The sequence below is a fragment of the Mercenaria mercenaria genome, chromosome 9 (genome assembly GCF_021730395.1).
Source record: "Mercenaria mercenaria strain notata chromosome 9, MADL_Memer_1, whole genome shotgun sequence".
NCBI classification, from domain to species: Eukaryota; Metazoa; Mollusca; class Bivalvia; order Venerida; family Veneridae; genus Mercenaria; species Mercenaria mercenaria.
Genome location: NC_069369.1, coordinates 65,554,504 through 65,571,273, shown reverse-complemented (window position 1 = coordinate 65,571,273; position 16,770 = coordinate 65,554,504). Strand labels below are relative to the sequence as shown.

The window sequence follows — 16,770 nt, the reverse complement described above, 5'->3', positions numbered from 1 at the left end:
TTATTTTGAAGAGGAAAAACAGTGGCTAATATATTTTTCTGAATCTTTATCTTTGAAACAGAACATATAATGAAAACTCTACTATTGAAAGCACAAGTGGAAGCAGCTGAACCTAACTCCCTATTTCTCAATTTTTGTCTTATTCAAATAGCTGATAATTAAAATAATTAAAACAGATATTGTACTGAAATACATGTAGTGTAAAATCATCAACCAGTATTTGTATTTTCATTATCTTCCTTGAAAACTTTTTGTATTTAATCAAAAAGTAATGCAAGTACAAAGACACTTTAGCCTAGGAAAAAAAATATCTATGTGTATCTAACATTGTGTAGCCAATCAGTATAGACCCTTATCATGACACGATTGATTCTGCATTTGCGGCCAGTGCAGATCATGATCAGCCTGTACATCTGTGCAGTCTGTTCATGGTCTGCACTGTTAGCCATTCAGTCAGTTTCTTTTTGGTAAGCACCCCTTTTAACAGTTAATGGTACTGTCCAAATTGAAAGATGGACCAGTCCATTTTAGAAATTTAGCAGGATAAGGGTTAAAAACTGTAAAATGACACATAACCTCCTTAATTACACGTAACTTACCATTCTGGTGGCCATTTGTTCCTTTCAATGAACTTGATGTTGTCAGCACAGAGTTTATGGAACAGCTTCAGATACTTCTGTCTGATCACCAGGAAATGGTTGCTTAGATACTTCACACACCAGTCACTCAGCAGCTCTGCATTGTGTAACTGTAAACATAAATATTCATGACCTTTCATCAATGGTGGAAACAAAATTAGCATCACACAGAAAGTTAAACATGTTATTAACAATTGCTTGGTAAATTCATAATACAAGAGGACCATGATGGTCCTGAATCGCTCACCTCTTCCCACATGACCCAGTTTTGGGTATGACGTCGTTTTTTCTATTATTTGACATAGTGACCTAGTTTTTGAGCTCATGTGACCCAGTTTTGAACTTGACCTAGATATTATCAAGATAAATATTCTGACCAATTTTTCTCACTAATTTTCATGAAGATCTCATGAAAAATATGACCTCTAGAGAGGTCACAAGGTCTTTTTATTATCTGACCTACTGACCTAGTTTTTTATGGCACGTGACCCAGTTTCAAACTTGACCTAGATATCATCAAGGTGAACATTCTGACAAATTTTTATGGAGATTCCATTCACAAGTATGGCCTCTAGAGAGGTCACAAGGTTTTTCTATTTTTAGACCTACTGACCTAGTTTTTGACCACACATGACCCTGTTTCAAACTTGACCTTTATATCATCACGATGAACATTCAGACCAATTTTCATACTGATCCAATGAAAAATATGGCCTTTAGAGAGGTCACAAGGTTTTTCTATTATTTGACCTACTGACGTAGTTTTTGATGGCACGTGACCCAGTTTCGAACTTTACCTAGATATCATCAAGATGAACATTCAGACCAACTTTCATACAGATCCCATGAAAAATATGGCCTTTAGAGAGGTCACAAGGTTTTTCTATTATTTGACCTACTGACCTAGTTTTTGAAGGCACGTGACCCACTTTCGAGCTTGACCTAGATATCATCAAGGTGAACATTCTGACCAATTTTCATGAAGATCTCATGAAATATATGGCCTCTAGAGAGGTCACAAGGTTTTTCTATTTTTAGACCTACTGACCTAGTTTTTGACCCCATGTGACCAAGTTTCGAACTTGACCTAGATATCATCAAGATGAACATTCAGATCAACTTTCATACAGATCCCATGAAAAATATGGCCTTTAGAGAGGTCACAAGGTTTTTCTATTATTTGACCAACTGACCTAGTTTTTGACGGCATGTGACCCAGTTTCGAGCTTGGCCTAGATATCATCAAGGAGAACGTTCTGACCAATTTTCATGAAGATCTTGAGAAATATATGGCCTCTAGAGAGGTCACAAGGTTTTTCTATTTTTAGACCTACTGACCTAGTTTTTGACAGCACGTGACCCAGTTTCGAACTTGACCTAGATATCATCGAGGTGAACATTCTGACCAATTTTCATGAAGATCTTGTGAGTTATATGGCCTCTAAAGAGGTCACAAGGATTTTCTATTTTTAGACCTACTGACCTAGTTTTTGATGGCACGTGACCCAGTTTCGAACTTGACCTAGATATCATCAAGATGAACATTCTGACCAACTTTCATAAAGATCCCATGAAAAATGTGACCTCTAGAGTGGTCACAAGCAAAAGTTTACGGACGCACGGACGACGGACACCGCGCGATCACAAAAGCTCACCTTGTCACTTTATGACAGGTGAGCTAAAAACACGTCAAATATGATTGAAAGAGTTATCTTCATTTTTTTTTTAGGAAAGGGGTAGGTGCATGGGAGGCAATGGATTTAGTTAAGAAATTGCAAACTTTCCTTTCTTCAGTTGAAAGAGTAAGAATCATAGGTGCCTCCTCATATTACCGCTATTTCAGGCACAGATGGACACTTTGGTAAAACTACTTATATTCCTGTAAGCAAACTCTTTGGTTTCCTCACATGACAACCTGCACAGCACTCGAACATGAGGAGTCACTAATCCAAAGTCACCCATTTTAACCATTACAGTACAGAAATGTAAGAAAATTGAGACAAACCTGCGCGGGTTCCAACAATTTAAGAACATCCTCAATGATATCTTCTCCCTCCTTGTCTGCGTCTGTGAGATCCTGGCACACCCTTGCCTCTACCAAGCGCACCAGTCTCGGTAGACAGAATCGGTTGGCAGCTTCAATAATGCCGAGGCAGTTCAGTGTCGCTCCACTGGTACACTCACCGGTATAGAGAAATTCTCGTATAGCAAGGAACACATCGCGGGAAATGCCAGGCAACACAATCTACAATGCAAGCATGTGTAATAATTCAATATTCTCACATACTGTCAAACCTGTCCATAAAGACCACCCTTGGGAAAGCCAAAATGCAGTCTTTATTGGGAGGTGGTCTTTATTCACAGGGTAAAATACACTGTAAATGTTCAAATGGGAAACAAAACATGTGGTCTAACTCTTTAGAGCCAGGTAGTCTCTATTCAGAGGTGGTCTTTAACACAGGTTTGACTGTATATCAGAACAATTACATGCTCTAAATACTTTATATATCTGCATGTAGTAGGGGCAGTGATGTGGCTATGCTGATTCATACTGAAGCAACTGTCTTGTGTCTATTTTTCTAGACCCCAGAAAAAATGATTAGAAATGTGTCCACAGGACACAGATACTCCCTAGCATTCTAGCATAAAACTGCTGTTCCTATCACTTTACGGAGGTGTTTTAACAGGAGACAAATCATGTGTTAACAGAGAGATTTTCGTGCTCAAATGCTGTTAAAACACCATTTAATATATGCATATTCCGTGGCAAAACATAAATGCATTACAGCCCCAAAACATTTAAATTCAAAAGGAAATTACGTCAACGTGAAAAACTGCCTATGTGTTTTCTATAGTCCCTCTATTCAAGAGCAATGGAGCTGTTGAAAAAATGAAATATATAGATTATTTTTCTATTCTTATCCCTATAATCATTATCTTCCCATATTTGTTCAACTTTTTATCCTGTCTGCACTGTCATTAATTTTTTACCAGCAAAAATGTCCTTCATACATCTTTTTTACGTTCAATCCTTTTAATGGTTTTGTACCTGGAGTTAGGTTAGACCTAACTATGGCGTCTGACAAGTTTAGCTGCTAACACAGTAACAAGACTAGTGACATTCAAAGAAAAAGAAACAGATCTACTCACAGAATCAGCTGAAGACTCCTTAAAATTGTCGTTGAACATTGCATACATCATCTCACACCTGCCCATCAATAACGGCTTGTGTGCTCGAATAGCACCATCGTCCACAAGGAAACGAACATCTAAATTATATTGTACATGGTTTAGCATACAAACACCTGATGCTCTCTTACAAAATTTTTAATTTCATTTAAAATGGCCAATAAATGATACTTAACCCACCCTGTTAGCTAAAAAAGTACTGCAAAAAAATAGTCTGGTCCAGGAATGACTTTTCTCTGAGATCATTTAACAGAAAACACTAGTGCACCACCTTTGATTCATGTGGAAACACTGGCAGATACTTTGTGTAAAAATATGTCAAGGAACTGGTAAGGTTTTTTAAGCACTTCTACATACTGCAGGGGTGGCGAAATCTGATTTTGACTTGCTTGTTCGTTTTTGTTATTTGCTATTTTTTACTTGTCCGTATGATAGTTATATAGTAAACTTTGGTCAAATTTCACTTGTCTGTACAAGCTTTGGGACAACCTGGGCAATACAGACAATTGAATTTGCCGGCCCTGAATACTATAAAAACAAGCAAATTCGATGAACTGGTATCCCCCGCCGAAAGGGTTTGTGGAGAGGAATGGCAAAAAGATATATCCGGCAAAAAGTTAAGGATGTTAATAAGAAGCAAATAATTTCATTAGTCAAAATCAATTTAACAGAAAACAAATGCTTAATTAAAGAGTACACAATAAATGTATGATACTCTGATCCGGACTAAAGAATTTATTTTGAATGGGATATGCTTACTGTAATAAGCTTAGCTTTTAAAATTAAATGCAGTTAATTGAAATGTGAGCTTGAAGTTTAACTGGAATGAAATATTGTCTTCGAGTGGTTTGGCACCAGGTGTTGCTGTTTTACATGTACATTTGAACTTAAAAGATCAGATGTCCTTAAGAGAACACAGATAAGATATCTTGAACATGGCTGAGGGCAAGGTTTGTGCAGTCACAACTTAACATGTTGAAGGTTTGAACATTTAAAAAAAAAAAAAAAAAAGGATGGAAATATATATATCTATATATAGATATATGTATATATTTATTTTTTTAGGGGGTGGGGGTGCAGGGGAACGGGAGAGGAAACAAAATTTCACATGCTGATTATAAATATTGATTGAAAATTAAAAATGAAAAAAAAAAAAAAAAAAAAGGTAAAAGGGGGAAGTTGGGGGTGGGGGGGGGGCAGAGGATGTATGATCAGTGCTGGGCATGACTGAGTGGAGAAGTGAGGTGGGGGAATAGTACAACTTGGAAGGTTTGAAAAAAATCTAAAATAAATGAAAAAAAAAAAAAAATTGGGAGGGGGGGGGTTGGAAGGGGGAGGGGGTGTGACCAAGGCAAGTGGGTGACCAGGTGTGGGTGCGCAACTTCACATGTTTATAATAAATGTTCACAGAAAAGAATGAAAGAAATTTAATGAAATTCTGCCAAATGGTAAGTTTGTTATGTACAAATATGTGGATTTTTAGACAATTATGGGCAATAACTCTGAAGTTACAAAAAGAAATCCGTACAAAATTGTCTGTGCACGACCACATTATAGTGCTCTAAATTCTGTTAAAGTTTCATAGTTCTAGGTCAAATATATCAAAAGTTATGATGCAGAAATTGGCATATCTATAGATCTATAGTACCCTATATAGTTAACACTAGAAACTTCTAAGGGCTATAACCCTGGTGTTACTTGGGCAATCTGTCTGAAACTTGATGGGCCCCTTAACCTCATAGTGGTGAACATGTATATGAAGTTTGTTTTAAAAAAATCTAAAATAAGGAATGAATTTTTTTTTTTTTTGGGGGGGGGGGGGATAGGGGGGGAGGTGTGTGATCAAGGTAAGGGGGCGACCAGGTGTGGGTACACAACTTCACATGTTTACAAGAAATGTTCATGGAAAAGAATGAAAGAAATTTAATGAAATTCTACAAAATGGTAAGTTTGTTATGTACAAATATGTGGATTTTTATACAATTAAAGGGCAATAACTCTTAATTTACAAATAAATCCAAATGAAATTGTGTGTACACAACCACATTATGGTGATCTAAATTCTGTTTAAGTTTCATAGTTCTAGGTCAAATATATCAAAAGTTATGATGCAGAAATTGCCATATTTATAGTACCCTATATAGTTAACACTAGAAACTTCTAAGGGCCATAACTCTGGTGTTACTTGGGCAATCTGACTGAAACTTGACGGGCCGCAAGAACTCATTGTGGTGAACATGTATATGAAGTTTTAAATAAATATTCCCAACCATTTCCTAGATATGGCTCCGGACGGATGGACGGAAAGACGGAAGGACGGAGGGAAGGACGGACGGACGGACAACGCCAAAACTATATCCCTCCGACTTTCGTCGGGGGATAATAAAATATTGTTGAAAATGGTATAAAACCCATGTCCAATAGCTTAACGTCTAGATACAAATCCACTTCAATGTACTCTAGATAGAGCTATATACATACCTGTCAGTCTCTCTTTTTTCAATGCGATTTCACGTAACTTGCTTTTCCTGTATTCTTTAAACTGCTTTTCTAACTCCATATTTAAATACTCTTCACCTCCTCGCAAGTTCGAAATCATCAATGCCAGGTCAGTCAAGTGCAATATTCCACATGCAACCAACACCTCTTCAAATGCATCATAATCTTCTCGTACTGACCCTGTATATAGGTACTCCAAAATAAATTGAAATGCCCGCGGTGTAATCTCATTTCTAACAGTTACGACTGTTTGGTAAGTGACCTCCCCTGGTTTGTATGGATTGTCACAAGCTTTTCTTTCCTCAACAGTTAAAAATGCGGAATGCACTAAAATTGAATAGTCTGGCCTAATGTTTAGGATATCAGGGCCGACTGTATCAGAGCTTCTACGAAACTTCGTTTCACTACCAGACTGTGTATTAATGTTTGAATTCCCATGGGAGGATAAAGAACGTTTTAACACTTTATTCGCGTTTTCTGTTACTAATGCATCACTGCCTAAAAATAGCTTTTCAAATATGATGTCACTAACAGCTAGGCATATTTTATGTGCTCTGAAGCACTGTCCACGTACCAGAAATACGACATCTCCCTCAGACTGGTTATGAAGTAGGTCACATAAATCATCATGTAAAGTCTCTTCAGGAATTTCAATTTTTGGCAACAACAGCGGTGGTAATTTCATTGGTGCTTGAATCTGTGGGTACTGAATACGTCTCAAAAAGGCACTCCAGAAACGTATCTTTCGTTTTTCGACCATGGCAGCACGAATCACATTTAGGAAGACATCTTCTATACCATACTTAGTATATACACTACATTCATAATAGGGCGCTCCTATTTCTTTTGCAACAGACCTTCCCTGTTCTGGTGTAATAATGTCTTTTTCCTGAACAACTCTGAAATGTAATTTTAAACCAGTTTTTACCAAACTGACATTTAAGTTTGCAGTATTTTACTACTGGCTCTCTTAAAGGGATACACAGGTAAAACCGTGAATGAAAAGTTAAAATCTATTTAACGACATTGCTTACATCTAACTGACATGTGCAGTTAAAATAGATGTATAGTTACATATGCTTTTGCTAACCTGAAAAGGTAAGAAAAATAGAGTTTGATAGTCAAATTCTTGTTAGCATGATTTGTCATATTTTTTGGCAACCTAACCATATAGTTACATAGAGCCTACCACATATAATCTCCTCTATCTCTATGTTTTAAGCATCTTCACTAGACCAAAATACAGGTCTCTCTGAAAGACATTACATACTTTTTTTATACAAGAGGCCCAACTATGCATAAGTCACTCACCTGGAGGACTTTGACCTTTTGACCTTGCACCTGACCAAGTTTAGTGAACATCCATAATGCAGTTCATTAAAAATGTTTTAAAGATTTTTCTATTTTTTGCGGTGATGAGTGCCAAAATGCGTAATCAGTACTCATGGAAAATTTACCAAATGTGTTACATATCAAGTCTGGTCCATCAAGCTTGTGAAAAGAAGTTGTTAACAAGACTTTTCTATTTCAGCTCTGGCAGCCTGTCAGGATACTGGTTATATGACCCAGGGAAGTGCCTACGCCTTTAGTATCTTGAACAATGGTAAGGTGACTATGTCTTAGACTAGCTGACAAACGAATGTAGAATGTCCTTTGTTAAAACGTAGAGCTGGTGAGACCAAATATCTCATATATAGAATTTTCCTCTAGCTACCTTGCCTAAATGATTCGTGTACCAATGATTTGTAAATGATTTCTATTATGAGCTAGACAATTTCAGGGATCAGGCAAATCACTAAATGTTTCAAACTATCAATCTTCAATTAAAAATGATTAGCTCAAACTCCTATAGGCTGGAGACTCTCTATACTTGACTGGTCTTTTTGTTGAAGTTCCCGTCAGACAATGTCTTTGAATCAACAACATACAAGTCCTATCGCATAGATGCTCGGCCTCTGTCCTCTCAAACTCTATAAGGTTGCCCTGACTCCTGGATGCTCAGCGCCTATATGCTATCATATGTAGCATTCAACTACCATATAGGTATTATCCCCGATGCCTTGGCTGTACTTCGCCAATAATGCTGAACCGTCTATAAGCTGGAACTCTCCTACTATCTCAGTAGATTACCAAACACTGGGTCTCTGTCTCAGCTTCCCGATGCTCAGCCTATATATGCTATCGTCTATAGCATTCAATTACCTTTAAGGTAAAACTCCTATGCGCTGGCCCTATAGCTCGAAACCTTACCGAAATTCTGCTACTCTTCTTTAGTCTAAGAACTTCCAAAGTCTTCTTTTTAATAATTTATCCGCCCTGACAGGGTAACTGCAATAGTCTCCTTCTCAAGGTACTGGGATAAATTATTAGCTGAATCCTCGATGTGTCTTCTACAACTGCTGGATACCGAATGAGCTCTCTGTCATCCATCTACCTATTTATACCCTAGCAGACGTGCTATTTTTAGAACTTGTTTCTGATTGGTCCAAATTTAAACATAACGTTTTACAACGAGTACTTGCTCTATCAAATATCTGGTTCCCTTTAACTTCTGTATATGACATAATGTGCGAAGCTGGGACCCAGCCATCCACATAACGAACCCAAATCAGCCACAAATGACCCAAATTCTATTAATTACAGCAATTCAACAAAAATTATAGCTATCAGGGCTTAAGCTAGGCTAAGATTTTAGGGAGAAGTCACTTCTCCCTCAGCTAAGATTAGGGAGAAGTGGAGAGATTTTAGGGAGAAGTGGCGAGATTTTAGGGAAAACGTGGAAAGATTTTAGCACCATGACATGCAAGTTGAAAAAGGAACTAAATACAATGTATGCTTAATATAACGTAACTATTTTTATTATTTCCTGTCTTTGTTTAAAAAGTCTATTAATTTAAAGTAAATAACAAATTCACTGAAAATGTCAGTGATTCTGTTTTCTTATCATTTTAAACCTTGTGAATCTAATGTGATTTTAAGAACTGCAAATTTAAGTTTTTTTTCACTCTTGCAATGATTGCCCAAACCAAGAAAACCCTTTAAATATAAATACAATTAAAAAAAGTTAATTCCATATCAGCAAAAAATAAATCAAGCTCCCAGTGCTTTGCACTCGAAGTCAGTCACTTTAAATAACTAGTGTGTGAATTAAATACATGTCAATAGGAAGCAGTGACATCATTATGACATCACACGAATACATTCTTTGATATGCTGGTGACTCTTTGATATGCTGGTGTCGGCACACATTAAAAGAAACAGTTGTCAAACAGGTTTAACCCAGTTTCTGATGGCAGATGTCAAAAATTTGTGTAAATTTCAGTTACGTTATTTTAGTCACAGAAAGTGTCAGTGATAATATTATGTTTCTAAAATTGGGGTTTTGAAAAATACGAGTAAAAATTAAGTGGATTTAAGGAAATTACTGGAGCTAGTCACGGTAAGATACTTTCTAAAGGTCAAAACTTATGTAATATAAATCCCTACTGTACTGCTTTGTTTATCAACAGTCAGTTTACAAAACAAGTGTCACATTCGCACTTCTCCGTAATCTGAAGTAGGCGGAGATTAAATTGTGCCATCGTGTATTCGAGTCAAGTGTCAACAGGCCTGACAGCGGATACTGTAACGGGAGGAGTTTGGATAAAAAAATCGGGCGACTTGAATTTCGCTTTGATGTTAGATTAGAGCGAAGTGGGGAGCTACAAAGCGACTTTTTCGCTCAAGTCGATCCCTCGCTCAAGCCCTGGCTATGACAACATGAAAAGGGAGTCAAGCACTATCTGTGCTTATGTGTTAGGTTATCAATATATTACATACCGGTATACAAATTATTCTGACACAGCCCCTACTTGCCGTCAAGCAGAAACATTTAAATAAAATTGAGAAAAGTAATTCCAAGGATACTGAAAACTAAATTTAGCAAAGATCTTTCAAGCAGTTAATGAGAAACTGTTTACCAAATTTGCTATTTTAGCTTCTATTTTTATATCTGGCAGCCCGTGGAAGGGAAAGTAGAACCATTTCGGTACACTTGAGAGAGGTCCATCACAAGGATATACAAGTTTGGTTAAGATTTATCAAGAGGCTGTTTAAAGAGTTTTCCATTTTAAGCTCTGACAACTTAAACAGGCCATGTGAAACCATTTGAATAAATTTCAGAGAAGACCATACAAGGATGTTAAGACCAAGTCTGGTGAAGCTCGAACATGTGGTTCGTAACAAGAAGTAATTTAAAGATTTTTTTCTATTTTTAGCTCTGGTGATCCCTAAATGGGGCAAAACAGAACTACTGAACTAAGCTGAAAGAGATCCATGCAAGAATGTTTCAGACCAAGGTTAGTGAAGTTCCGTCAAGTGGTTCATAGGAAGATGTTGCCCTAAAGATTTTTCTACTTTTAGCTCAGTGGCCCTAAACCCCCCGAGTGAGGATGATACAATGATGCCACAGACCAAGTTTCATGAAGGTTTGTAAGAAGAAGTTCTTCCAATGTTTTTCTATTTTTTGCCCTGGAGGCCCCTAAAAGGGGTCAAGTGGAACCATATGTATATCAGTATTTTCAGAGAAGATATCTAAGTTAAAATGTCATTGTATGATGCCAGATAATCAACCTATATTTATTGCTCACCTTTAAAAAAGTTCAGGTGAACACAAAAATCATGGAAAATCCAGCGTCTGGTGTTGTTAGGAACCAATGACCTTCCATCTGAGAAGCCAGTGCACTAACCACAGAGCTATAGAAGACTCTTTGACCATACTTACTTGTACATTAATCCTTTATGTATCTTCTGATAATGTTCATCCCTGTATAGGTACCGTAGGTCAGTCTGGCACCCAACTAAAACAACAGGTGTGGTAGGTGCACGTCTTCGGATCTCTGGTATCCAAATTTTGCGTATATTGTTAAGTGACCTTGGCATAGCCACACTGTAGCATAACAAGATGACATCAGCCCTTTAATAGAGACAGAAATAGAGAAAAATGAGACTTAGATCTTGCCTTACAAAATAAAAGAAATAAGATTAAACTAGAAAATGCTTTTGTAAAAAAGCGCATGTCTCCCCTAATGCAAAGTCCTATAGGCAAGAAGTCAATAGGGGTCAGGAGCGAAAGTCGAAGAGACACTGATGGTTGGCTGCAATAGGGATCATCTACTTGGCATGTCCAGTCATCACGCTAAATTTCAACACTCTTGGCCTAGTGGTTCTAAAGTCACTGTTCAGGCTCCTGTGACCTTGACCTTTCATCAAGTGACCTCAAAATAAATAGGGGTCATCTACTCTGCATGTCCAATCATCCTATTAAGTTTCAACATTGTAGGTCAAGTGGTTCTCAAGTTATTTCCAAAAAATGATTTTACATGAACAGGCCACTGTGACCTTGACCTTTAATAGACTGACCCCAAAATCAATAGGGGTCATCTACTCTGCATGTTCAATCATCCTATGAAACTTCAACATTCTGGGTCAAGTGGTTCTCAAGTTATTGATCGGAACTGGTTATCAATGTTCAGGCCCCTATGACCTTGACCTTTAATGGAGTGACCCCAAAAACAATAGGGGTCATTTACTCTGCATGAACAATCATCCTATGAAGTTTCAACATTCTGGGTCGAGAGGTTCTCAAGTTATTGATTGGAAATGGTTTTCCATGTTCAGGCCCCTGTGGCCTTGACCTTTAACAGAGTGACCCTAAAATCATTAGGGGTCATCTACTGTGCATGACCAATCATCCTATCAAGTTTCATCATTCTGGGTTAAGTGGTTCTCAAGTTACTGACTTGAAATAGTTTTCAATGTTCGGGCCCCTGTGACCTTGACCTTTGACGGAGTAATCCCATAATCAATAAGAGTCATCTACTCTTTATGACCAATCATCCTATCAAGTTTCAACATTCTGGTTTAAGTGGTTCTCTAGTTATTGATCGGAAATGGTTTTCAATGTTCAGGCCCCTGTGACCTTGACCTTTGATGGAGTGACCCCAAAATCAATAGGGGTCATCTACTCTTCATGACCAATCATCCTATGAAGTTTCAACGTTCTGGGTCAAGTGGTTCTGTAGTTATTGATCGGAAATGGTTTTCAATTTTCAATCCCCTGTGACTTTGACCTTTGACGGAATGACCCCAAAAACAATAGGGGTCGTCTACTCCAGCAGCCCTACAACCCTATGAAGTTTGAAGGTTCTAGGTCAAATGGTTCTCTAGTTATTGCTCGGAAATGAAGTGTGACGTACGGACGGACAGACAGACGGACAGGGCAAAAACAATATGTCTCCTGGGGGAGACATAATGATACTATTTCAAAAATATCAACATTACCCCCGGTATTGCAAATAACTGCTTCTGATTATAAAAGGAAATAATTTTTTGAAAAAGTAATTTGATGTTTTCTACTATACAGAACATGTATCTACCACAGATGCCCCCATACCCCAGCAGATTTTCTTACTTTTTAACAAGTAAGCATATGGAATTATGACTCACAATGGTCTATCAAGTATAAAACATCAAAACGAAAATTCACTTGCAAGGAGGAAACCAAACATTCTTTTATGAACGAAACATAAAGAGAAAAAAAAGTTCACATTGTACAGTTTTCCTTTCAAAATTACTCTGAAAAACTTAAATGTGACACATGCATGACTTGACTTTATGAAATACAGAAATACTGTTATTTATGGTGCACATGAGAACATTTTCTCCATCATACAATTCCCAGACAAAAGAATAGAAACATTTTATTACTGAACATCACAATTACTCAAGAATTAAAGCAAACAACAACTTATCGAATAAGAAAATAATTGAAACATATCATAAATACCCTTTGTAAGCAAATCCTCTGTCTTTGTCATGGTAACCAAATGTATCCCATAATCTAAGAGCTACATATCCTCCATCTACCGAAACCACAGACTGCTCCAGTATCTGTTAGATATGTAAAATATAGGGATAAGTTAGCTACAGACTGCTCCAGTATCTGCTAGATATGTAAAATATAGGGATAAGTTAGCTACAGACTGCTCCAGTATCTGCTAGATATGTAAAATATAGGGATAAGTTAGCTACAGACTGCTCCAGTATCTGCTAGATATGTAAAATATAGGGATAAGTTAGCTACAGACTGCTCCAGTATGTTAGATATGTAAAATACAGGGATAAGTTAGCTACAGACTGCTCCAGTATGTTAGATATGTAAAATATAGGGATAAGTTAGCAACAGACTGCTCCAGTATCTGCTAGATATGTAAAATATAGGGATAAGTTAGCTCTTCTCAACATTGGCATGTTGTATAACAAACTTTTTCTTAATTTAACTGGTTTCAGTTGCCCAACACATATCTGTGCAGTGCTTCAGTGACAGTGTTTGTTGTTTCTGCTGGGTTCAGACAAACCTAGACGTGCTATGTGATACAATATAAAGGTGAAGGCCCTTTCCCAGTGTAACAAGTACGTTACTGATCACAACAAACATATAAGACAGGACTAAGTCAAACCTAACAGCCAATCCATGTTAACCATTATTCGACAAGGCAAATTTGAAACTTCAAAGTCTAGAACATATAAGTAAAGTATTTGCTAACAGTGAATAAACATGATGTTAAATGCCTGCAATTATTAAAGATTTAGTCCTCTACTCGGATGTTTAGAAATTTACTTCAAAAAATGTTAACATTTCTCGTAATTCGGTCATGTGCCAGTTTCCCCAAATTCCTGTAAGACTCCAGAGATCTTTCTCCAGGATCTTATAATTTATCTATATGAACAATTGGCACTATGCACAATGTATATCTATAACTTTAGTGGCAAAATTTCCAACTGTAAACTTTGAATTTACACTACCCTCAAAGAATATTACAAACAAAAATACAATAAAACAAAATATGAGGACTAAAAGGAAAACTGTTTCAACTCACTAAATTTAAAGAATAAGATACAACAGTTTTCCGTTAAACCCTCGAGTATTATTATGTGTCAATGACTTTTGATCTTTTACCTCGGGGTCTTTTCTGTAGTGGTCATGAGCCCATACTGTGGAGACATGTGTCTTCACCAGCTGTTCCAGGTTATAATGTGTATTACACGCCCATGCCGTGATCAGACAAGTCTTCCCGACACCGCTGTCGCCAATGGCGACACATTTTATGAACTCGTTGAGCACCGTTGGTGGATAAAGCATACATGGTACTTGTTCGCGTTTTCTGTCTGGGATCGGCGATTCTTCCACATCAAACATTGTAAATGTTCTTTATCTTCCAGTGTCACGAAAAGCTGAAAATATATAACAGCAGTATTATATATGTAATTACAGACTGGTTTTAGTACAGCACATGTCTCCCTATACCACTTCATTTGATCTGATATGCAATTAGGAATGGCAACGGTTACCCCGTTAACCGAGTACCCGCTCGATGTTCCTAGTATCGATTACGAAATTTAGTAATCGAGTAATCGAAAAGAAGAAAAAAAAAAATGAAAAAAGACTAGTAACACGTTTTTAACGCGGCCATTTAAATGACACCAAAGTGTCATCTATTCGATAAATTACCCAGATTATACAAACACGAAGGTGTGAATTGATGCACAATTGTCAATAATGACCCCTGACAGGTAACACGTGTTTCATGATCACTGTAAATTGTTTTTATGCCGCTTATTGCAGTACCGCGTATATCATAAACATTTAGAAAATCACACCACACCTGTATGCAAATGTTAAAATTAGCGTACATCATAAAGAACATATCCTATATAATTAAAAAGTAAACCAGTCTAATTATATCATTGCTTACGGGAGCCATGGTGAAACAACTAATGATTTTGAATTATCTCCCTTTAATAGTGAACAAATGCTAAATACGGCTGATTCTCGCCTATTCTGGTTACAGAAACCACTTTTAACGAGTAACAGAGTACTCGATCGAAAAAATCGGCAAGCACTCGAGTACCAAAATCAGTACTCGTTGCCATCCCTATATAAAATACCAGCTATATCACATGACGTGCAAAACCAAAAGAAAAATTTACCATAACATGTTTGTCACAAAGTTGTTTTTTTTAACTAAAAAGGTGATCACAATTACATAAGAAATTGATACAACTTTATCTAGTCAACAAAAATTGAACAAAAGCTGTTCTAAAACACATAATTATGTACCACATGATGTTCCATATGACTGTCTGTCAGGCGGAAACTAAAATGTAATTTTCAGTATTATGTAATTAACTATGCTGTCACCTTGATCACAAAAACTATTAAGATTTTCTGTTGACACAGGCGATCACTGCAAATTTAAGGGCTTTAAGCCTTAAAGTATTCCAGTTAGTGATGAGAAACAACTTTCAGCCTCAAGGTCAATATGAATGTCATCTTCACCTTGAGCTAATCACCACAAAAATTCAAGGAGATATCTACTGATACAGGCAATTATGCTATCAACATGTAATTCACCATAAACAATTTACAGTCTCAATGTCACTTCGACATAACTTTAATGTATTAGCCTCTTTAACGAAAGAAATCATCAGATAACTATATAGGCATGCAACTGTCTTTATTAAGTCTGAAGGCTGCTGAGTGAGGCCAAATAATGCTCATGATACTGATCAGAAATAAGGCACCTGTGTCACCTTAATATTTGAAATACTGATCCCTACTAAATCGTCAAAAAAATTTAGTTTGAAGAAATTATGCCTGTACCGGTATGTTCTTTATTTATTGATCTGAAAACATTTCACTTAAAAACTTACTGTGGCCATTACCTTTGACATGAATCAACTGTGGCTTAATACTGACCCAAGCAATCATTCTATAAAATCTGACAGCTAAAGGTGCAATAATTTACTGTAATTATTGAGCAAAAACAATCTTTGTCTTTAGATCACTGTGGCCTTGACCTTTAACCCCCGCAACAATATTAGTCATCTTAACTATTCTATGAGTTAGGCCGTAACTAAAAAATTGTTTGCGGCAATGTGACCCAAAGTTTTTGTGTTGGTAGGTAGGTAGGGATTTTTTTTAATATAATCATATAAGGAAAAAAAATTTCATTTGATCAGCCAGAAAAAAAGTTGGGTCGCAGCGATTTTCACGGGTAGGTCGTGTTACCGCAAACAAATGTCTTTTTAATGATAGAAGTAGGTGTTCTTTAATAACTGATCTCAAACACCTTTCATTCTTGACTTTTAATCTATTACAAAAGGGGTCAAATTCTGACCTATGCAAACATCCTAAAAATTTTGACAGCTGTAGACCAAATGGTTATTTGGTTATAGAGCAAAAACAATTTTTTGTCCTAAGCTTATTATGACCTTGACCTTTGACCCTAAATCTATATCCTCTTTAAGTGATATTTAATGTCAATAACTCATTCAACATAAAAATGCTGACATATTTGTAAAACTAGCCTTAGCACTACACCTTCCTACAAAGTTTGGTGTA

The 16,770-nt window shown here is 36.8% G+C and overlaps 1 protein-coding gene across 3 annotated transcripts in view; it reads right to left on the bottom strand.

Annotated features, from left to right (window-relative positions):
* The window catches only part of LOC123547326 (rho-related BTB domain-containing protein 1-like), a 42,324-nt gene that overhangs the window by 11,841 nt on the left and 13,713 nt on the right, over positions 1 to 16,770 (bottom strand). For all 3 annotated transcript variants that reach the window (XM_045334333.2, XM_045334334.2, XM_045334332.2), the window contains exons 2-8: positions 14,326 to 14,600; positions 13,153 to 13,256; positions 11,089 to 11,280; positions 6,309 to 7,225; positions 3,789 to 3,907; positions 2,644 to 2,883; positions 600 to 748 (exon numbers count right to left, since the gene is read on the bottom strand). In XM_045334333.2, coding sequence (XP_045190268.2) covers positions 600 to 748; positions 2,644 to 2,883; positions 3,789 to 3,907; positions 6,309 to 7,225; positions 11,089 to 11,280; positions 13,153 to 13,256; positions 14,326 to 14,565 — 1,961 coding nt within the window. In that variant the 5' untranslated portion in view covers positions 14,566 to 14,600. The remainder of the gene's footprint in view (positions 1 to 599; positions 749 to 2,643; positions 2,884 to 3,788; positions 3,908 to 6,308; positions 7,226 to 11,088; positions 11,281 to 13,152; positions 13,257 to 14,325; positions 14,601 to 16,770) is intronic.